Consider the following 8,870-nt stretch of genomic DNA (forward strand, 5'->3'; position numbering starts at 1 on the left):
AAGGAAGCATGAAGTGCTCTAAAATTTCCTGGTAGATGGCTGCGTTGACTGTGGACTTCGGAAAACACAGCGGACCAACACCAGCAGATGACGTGACAGCCCAAATCATCACTGACTGTGGAAACTTCACACTGGACTTCAAGCAACATGGTTTCTGTGCCTCTCCACTCTTCCTCCAGACTCTGGGACCTTGATTACCATTTCTGAAAAGAGGACCACTTTGGACCACTGAGCAACAGTCCCCTCCTTGTGAAGCTCCCCCAAATTCTTGAATGGATTTTGCCTGACAATCCTCTCAAGGCTGCGGTTATCCCTTTTGCTGGTGCACCTTTTCCTACCACACTTTTTCCTTCCACTCAACTTTCTATGAATATGCTTGGATACAGCACTCTGTGAACAACCAGCTTCTTTAGCAATTAACTTTTGTGGCTTACCCTCCTTGTGGAGAGTGTCAATGACTGTCTTCTGGACATCTGTCAAGTCAGCAGTCTTCCCCATGATTGTGTAGCCTACTGACCCAGACTGAGAGACCATTTAAAGGCTCGGGAAACCTTTGCAGGTGTTTTGAGGTAATTAGCTGATTAGGGTGTGACACCATGACTTTCCAATATTGAACTTTTTCACAATATTCTAATTTTCTGAGACACTGAATTTTGGGTTTTCATTATCTGTAAGCCATAATCATCAAAATTTCAAGAAATAAAGGCTTGAAATATTTCACTCTGTGTAATGAATCTATATAATATATGGGTTTCACTTTCTGAAATGAGTGACAAAAAATATTGACCTTTTTCATGATATTCTAATTTTTTAGATGTACCTGTATATCCCTAGCATCATTTGTCAGAGGATTGCCAAGCTTGTAAACAGTTGGTAATTTTTACCAAGATGTGCAAGATAAGATAAACAGACAAGTTTGAATCTTCCTTAGGGAAAACTAGTCTTGTCCGAATAGGGCTTGAGACATTGCATTTTTTAAACTGAAATCCAGTTTAGAATCATTCAGTTCATGTAGTGAAGAAAGTTTGTTTGGCAGCAGAACTTTCCAAACATACTGTACAAAGAAGATAATTCTTCAGTACTTATTACTTATTTTTCATCACAGTAGGGGGTAGATTCTAGGTAATAATTAGAAATATACTACATCTCCAGCCTTTTCCTTTAATATAAATTCTGGCTAAAAGATGATTTTGGATGAATAAAAAAGCCGGGATTTATGTTAAGGAAATCTTCAGATATACTATTAACCAAAAGCAACATAAGAACTGCAAAAAACAATACATAATGAGAGTCATTGCCCTCAGGATCGTATCTGTTTGCACACATCTGTTCTGCAAAAGTGCATTTGAAAGCTCTTAACTCTTAGAAGAGAGATGATAAAGTTTGCAAAGTCAGATGTTAAGAGTTGCGTGCATTTTTCCCTCTACCCACAGGACCCTCAATACCCTCCAATTAATCACCCCACCAAACCCTGTCCACACCATTAATTGCCTCCCTCCACGTCCCTGCAGGACAAGGGTGAAGCAATTTAATGCGGCTCACAGCAATCAATAGCAATTAGGAGCATCCCTGACTAATCCCATTGAAAGCCGCATCTTGGGAGATAGCCAAAGACGACCAGAAATCTTTCATTTTTTAACCCTTGCAGAAACGAGCAAAGAAAACAAAAAAAACTGCTTGTTTGAAAGGGCCACCGTTTGAGAATTAATTGCTCTTATTTTCTTCATTCATCTCTTTGGGTATTTTGTTTTCCATCTAATCTAAATGCCACCTTATCATCTGTAGCTAGAATCCCATTATCCTGTCCTGGACTTTATGAATACCATTTGGTTTTTTAAAACAAAAGCGGTCTAAGCAATTAGCATTGCATTTAAAAGTCTGATGAAGATGTAAGTTTTGTCTGGGGGAAAATGAAACTAATTCCCACAAGATCTCTGAATGGTTTGCACACAAGTTGTGAGTCTGCTCAAAATAGGTCATGTATCCTGACAATGGGAAATGTTTTCATAATTTTCTAGCTTTCAGATGGCATAATTTGGCCCGGAAAGAAAGAACAAGCACAATAGACTCTAAAAAGCGTGCAAATACTTTCTCCTGAGACTTGCCACGTGACTTGAATCTTCAGGGGACAGTCAGACCCTTTATTTTGCCTCACATAAAGCTGGATGAAAACCGCAATTATGATGGCTCTATCTTCCGATAAGTATAAAAACTAATTTCTCTTATGCAGAAAAAGGTTTTATTTGATGTCATGAAGCAGAAACATAATAACACAACAAGTATATGGCCTAGTGCGCCGGCACTGGCAGGAGTTGAAAGGCAGCTATGCAGTCCATAAACCACGTGGATGGAGCTGACCAGACTTTACCTACCCGGACCTTCTGGGGTTTGTAGGAGCTCTGAGGATCATATAAGATATACTGGGTGCAGAGAACCTGGTCTGAACCAGGCTGGGCATGGTAGGCCGCTGCGCTCAGGGTTTGAGTGACGTCACTGTCAGGTTTGGGCTGGCGATTCAGAAGCTGTCCACCTCCTTCTTTCACTAACTGAATGAGCTCGTGTTTTGGTAGCTTACAGAAGGAGCCCAGCATGTAGAAGAAGCAGCCATCAAAGAGGGGAGGGAGCTAAAGATGTATGAGAAAACGAGAGCGATTCAGTACACAAAGCATCAAAGTATCAAAGGTCACAAAAATATACATTACTGTAATATGTGACTTATTTCTAGGACATTTCCAGGGAATTCCATTGAAATGATTATTCCAGGTTTTCCATGACTGCAGAAACCCTTTAAATAGAGCCTCTCACAAATAAAAAAAGTAACTAACAACCTGCCACAAAGAGATAAGTGTTAAAAAAACGAGGTAAGATATGGTTCAGTGAAAGTCTGAGCCACTTCTGTGCCATCTATGAAAGCAGCTGCAAGACATTTGGGGTTAAAGTAACAGGCTTTTGCTCAAGTCTGGTCTGGATGGGTCTGTGACAATGCCAGCTCAGGGGAGCCGTAAGATGCCCAAAGCAAAGATCTGCAAATATATGGGTCACTGGCACACACTTGTTGAGAGGTCAACATGCTAGACTCGGGCCATTAAAGCCTCACAATAACCAGGACACAGCTGCAATATCACACAAATAAATGCAGAATTCACCTATGAAATGTGTCCTTTGCATTCTAATGCCATTTCAGAGGTAACCAGTATACAGTACAGCATTTATAAGGCTTATGTTATCTTTGGTAAATATCAGCACAATACGGAATGCATATTGTGGAATGAGGCTAAAAAATTATTAATACTTTTCAGGCTTTTCAGTTCAATATTTAGAATCTCTCTGCATATTTATGCACTGTTGACACAATTTAGATTAAAAATGCTTCAGTAAAAAGTACTCTATCTGTTTTTCACTAAATGAGCAATCAAAAATGACATTTACCTAATACCTATATAATAATATGCATCAACACAGAAATTTAGGTTACGCTTTATTTTAAGGTGTCCTTGTTATGGTGTAATTATACATTTATGTACTGTGTAATATTAATTAACCACATGTACTTACTATATGGTTAGGGTTAGGATTAAGGTTTGGCTTAGTGTTACTTGCATGTAATTATGCATAATTTATTGTTATTATAATAGTAAGTACATGTAACATGTGTAACAAGGGCACCTTACAATAAAATGTTACCGAAATGTATATGAATAAATGTCCATATTTACCCAAATATGTGCCACCATTGAAATGTTTGGGGTCAGTAAGACTTTTTAAAAACAAATTAATACTCTAATTCATCAAGGATGTATTAAATTGATCAAAAGACTATTTCATTTTTTTTTTTTACTTTTAGGACTGCCACAGAAATATTAAGCAGCATAAGTGTTTACAACAATGATAATAATAAGAAATGTTTCTTGAGCACCAAATCAGCATATCAGAATGATTTCTTAAGGATCGTGTGACACTAAAGACTGGAATAATGACTGCTGAAAATTCATATATACTGTATGTCTGATATATTTTTTGAATGATGATGCAAATTAATCACCTAATCAGAGTTTTGAATCAATTCAATGAATCAGACAGTTTGAACTGGACTTCACAGAACTGAATTAAACAAACAAACCGATATCATTATCTTGATGTTCACAATGTTGCTTAATTTTATATTGTTAAAATGTCACCTCATCCTACCACGCATCTAAACCATGCTGTTTTCATGTTAAAGAACTGCAGAGGGGCTGCTATTAGACTGTGTCATGAGGCTTCTTAGCAATCAGAGCAGAACGCCAAGCTTGGCTTCTTCCCTGCAAAGCATTTGAGTCGTACACCGTGGCCTAAACAGATCACCAGTGCCCTATATTGTCTCACAATGCACAGTCCTCTCATAAAGTCACAAGTGTGTTCCCTCTCTTTGAATTCTCTGTCCTCGGGGAAGCGTGTGACTTTCGAAACAAGCCACAATCCATAGCACAGTCAGTAATAAAAGCTAAGCCAGCCTGAGGAGAGCAGATCAACATGGCATATTGACAATGAGAGACCATTAAAGAGCAGGACCAGGAGAGGGTTTCACTCAGCCATTATTCCTCCTCTCTGGACAGGAAAATGTGTCGATAACTGTTAGACCCTCCACATGTTGGCCTGTCACTCACCAGGCTACCTCTGTTCACGCGGGCACGCAGGGGCCCGTCACCTGCCTCGTACTCGCTCTCCCCAACCCAGCTGCCTGCCTGAAGGCTACAACTCACCCCTGGAAGAAAGACTGAGAGTAAGAGAACGAGACATAGCAGACTTACTAGCTATACATCAGCATTTAAAACCTGTAAACCCTAACATATGAATGTGTGTGTGGTTTTTTGATTATCATATTTGACACATCAGGCTTTTATGGTCCATGTAGTTTGACATACTGAGAATATAGAGCTCACACTTAAAGAAGGAAAAAAAAAAACATTTTATTTAGAGACTCAAACGGAGCACAAATATGCAATTTGGTGCAGTTGTTGTTACTTATGTGTCAATATAAATGTCAGTTGTCACTCTATATTCCCCAAAGCTTGGCTTCTTCCCTGCAAAGCATTTGAGTCGTACACCGTGGCCTAAACAGATCACCAGTGCCCTATATTGTCTCACAATGCACAGTCCTCTCATAAAGTCACAAGTGTGTTCCCTCTCTTTGAATTCTCTGTCCTCGGGGAAGCGTGTGACTTTCGAAACAAGCCACAATCCATAGCACAGTCAGTAATAAAAGCTAAGCCAGCCTGAGGAGAGCAGATCAACATGGCATATTGACAATGAGAGACCATTAAAGAGCAGGACCAGGAGAGGGTTTCACTCAGCCATTATTCCTCCTCTCTGGACAGGAAAATGTGTCGATAACTGTTAGACCCTCCACATGTTGGCCTGTCACTCACCAGGCTGCCTCTGTTCACGCGGGCACGCAGGGGCCCGTCACCTGCCTCGTACTCGCTCTCCCCAACCCAGCTGCCTGCCTGAAGGCTACAACTCACCCCTGGAAGAAAGACTGAGAGTAAGAGAACGAGACATAGCAGACTTACTAGCTATACATCAGCATTTAAAACCTGTAAACCCTAACATATGAATGTGTGTGTGGTTTTTTGATTATCATATTTGACACATCAGGCTTTTATGGTCCATGTAGTTTGACATACTGAGAATATAGAGCTCACACTTAAAGATGGAAAAAAAAAAACATTTTATTTAGAGACTCAAACGGAGCACAAATATGCAATTTGGTGCAGTTGTTGTTACTTATGTGTCAATATAAATGTCAGTTGTCACTCTATATTCCCCAATAACATGTCTTAGTAAGATGCTATTTAAATGCTTTTTTATATGATCAAATTTCTGTAGTTGTTATTGTGGGGGCAAAATTCCATTTTATATTACAAAAATGGAATGTAATATAATCATGACCGAGATATGTACAAATGCTCCTTAAAAGTCTGTATTATATTTAATACATATATTTTAACAATTTTTATATTAAAAAAAGATGGATAACCAAGTAAATCTAAGTTACTTTAATCCAATAAATGTTCCTCCTGAAAAATTTCTAACAATATAAAAGGTATTGCGTTTACTTCATAAAAATTATTAAAGATTTATAGCAAAAAGACACGAGAACCATGACCTGAAGGTGGACATTTTAAGAATTATATTACCTTTACCTTTTTATTATAAGACCATTTGCTCATTAAAAACTATGAACTATATGATCTATAAGATCTATAAACCAGGTTTTTCAGCACTGTTTTGATCATGTTGACAATTTAGAGGTCTTTGAAATTCACGTATCAAATATAAAGTGGGCTTTACAGGGATAAAGAGCAAAAATGAACATTCTGCCATTATTTACTCACCCTCATTCCTGTGGAATATAAAATAAAATTATTTGAAGAATATTTCCACTCAGAGATATTGTATGGCTAGATAAGACTCAAAGTATAGCGGCTAATATATTTATTATAATTGTAGTATTATACAGTAGTATTACCAAGTAGAGCTGCTACTTTTTGTGCCAGAAAAAAAAACCAGCATACAGGTTTGGAACAAAAAAACGGCATGAAAATAATGACAATTTTAATTTTTCGGGTGAACTATTCTTTTAAGTGTAAAAGAAATCTGCAGTTTCAAGGCAAATCAGTACAACAGCAGTGATGCAACGCACACTTAAATTCTGCAAGTCTTATGCTGTATTTTACAACTTTCACTAGGGAAAAATAACAGAGCAGGACAAGATTTTCAGGGCACGAAGATGCACAGCTAAGGGATCGTGGATCTCTCTCAACAAGGGTGAAAACAATCTTTTTGTTCATTTCTGTCAGGTAAAATTCTTCACAAAAGGTCTTCAGCGCAATATACTACAAGTGATCTCAAGCCTGTCTAAAAAACAGCTGCTGCTTCACACACATAAAAAAAAAAAAAATCCTCCATCACAAACCTTCTTCGCCCGCTCAACTTGTTTACAACTATTTGATAGCGTTCTGCTCGGTTTGCCCTAGTTGTACGTCTGGCTGAAATGGCCCTTTCTTGACTGAAGAGCTCTGGAAGAGCAGGCAGCTATTGTCTGTTGTTCCAACGAGAATGATGACAGAAAAAGGACAAGGGGAATAAATGGGCACCTTGTAGAGTGTCTAAAAATACATATGAAGCAAGTTTAAGAGGAGAGTAAAGACGCTACCTCGATCTCTCATTGCTTCTTCTCCAACTGACAGGCTGTCTTATGTGCCTTTATACTGAGCAGCTTGACATTTGCTTTTATTTTAATACTATTTCCAAATGTACTTGTAAAGAAAGATAAACTGTATATATATATATATATTTTCATGTCAATTTGGAACGGACGAAAAATTTATTAAAAGTGACACTAAAATGCTACAAAAGATTTCATTTTCTAACAAAACATTACTCTTTTTACTGTTTTAAATCCAATAAAATGCAGCTTGGTGAATATAAGGAAATTTTGGGGGGCAAAAAAAGCTTTGAGACCCCAAAATTTTAAACCCATACATATAAAATTAAAAATACAAATATAAAGAAATTAATTAAATAATTTTATATATATACACACACATGCAATATTTGGTTTATTATTACACAATAATTAGTTTAAGATCAAACTATAATTAATTTTGTTGGCAAACATTTTTTTTTTTTTTTTTAATTGCTACCAGAGTTAATAACATAATTACATAAAATAAGCATGAGCTTTACTTTGCTTTTCAACCATTATCTTGACTTATTTTACTCCTAAAGAAGGCTTTAACCCCCCTAATGGGACGATGTAGGGGGGGTCAGACAGAAAGAAGGCTAGCCTACACATAATATGGAGATTTACTTGTAAATATTAATATGCATTTCTATAGTTGTAACTGAAACGGGTCGTTTCAGTGCCTGAGCAGTTGAAGAATACGCTACAGCGCTCATTCAAAGACGTGCATTTATTGCTTGGACGGAGCAAGAACACCTAAAATGCACGTGTAGATTCAGTCGAGTGATAAAGTTTACCCTCTTCAACTTAATGCTGCTGAACTGAATTTATGGAGCAAATTATATTTGCTAAAATATCCATAACATTACCAGCACTGCTGAAATACAAGAGCGCGGTTCTGTCAGTCAGATGCGCGTGAAAGCTGCATACGTTATAACAAACACTGTGCTTTCTTTCAGAATCATCATTGGCTGGTAGAAAGACAAAAATAGGTTACATAAAAGTTTTTACCTAAAAATGGATAAGGTAAAGGTGTGAATAATTACATTTTAAACACATTGTCAGTAATTTCACCAATGAAAATAAAGCCCTAGGAGAACTGTTGTGCGAATCAGATCAACACACAGCCGTGTTTCATTAATGAATCAATCCACGTTTTTAAATGAATCGAGTGAATCAATGATTCAGTGAACCATTCATAAAGGCAGTCACCTGCTTCGTTTCTGAATGAATCAGTCATTTGAACGAATCGATTGAATGAATGATTGCATGACTCACTTAAGACAGGGATTTGCCGCCACCTACTGGTGCATTTAATTTTATATTCAGAGTAGCGTTTCATAACTTATTTTCATATTTCACTATTTATTTGTGTTTTTTTATGTTGAATTAAAATATTTCTTCCTAAAGCTACTTATATTTCTGCTACCTTTTTGTAATGTCTATTCTGTGTTTTTTTCTAAATTAACACAATGATAACTATTATCTTTAATAATAACTTTATCTTTAAATGGCACATGATATACATGTTAATTAATCTAATTCATTTGAGATTCATTTGATTAATTAATCGGCACAATATGTAATAAAAATGTTTTTTTTTTAAATAATCACTTGACAGTCCTATTTAAAACATAAAAAT

General features: G+C 36.9%; 1 protein-coding gene across 1 annotated transcript in view; it reads right to left on the minus strand.

Moving 5' to 3' along the window:
• Nucleotides 1–2,233: 2,233 nt before the first annotated feature.
• The window catches only part of LOC107602130 (BRCA1-associated RING domain protein 1-like), a 19,883-nt gene continuing 13,246 nt past the window's right edge, over nt 2,234–8,870 (minus strand). Inside the window, exons 6-7 of the mRNA XM_016294541.1 lie at nt 5,409–5,506; nt 2,234–2,624 (exon numbers count right to left, since the gene is read on the minus strand). Coding sequence (XP_016150027.1) covers nt 2,289–2,624; nt 5,409–5,506 — 434 coding nt within the window. The 3' untranslated portion in view covers nt 2,234–2,288. The remainder of the gene's footprint in view (nt 2,625–5,408; nt 5,507–8,870) is intronic.

Source organism: Sinocyclocheilus grahami, unplaced genomic scaffold (genome assembly GCF_001515645.1).
Source record: "Sinocyclocheilus grahami isolate Dianchi unplaced genomic scaffold, SAMN03320097.WGS_v1.1 scaffold320.1, whole genome shotgun sequence".
NCBI classification, from domain to species: Eukaryota; Metazoa; Chordata; class Actinopteri; order Cypriniformes; family Cyprinidae; genus Sinocyclocheilus; species Sinocyclocheilus grahami.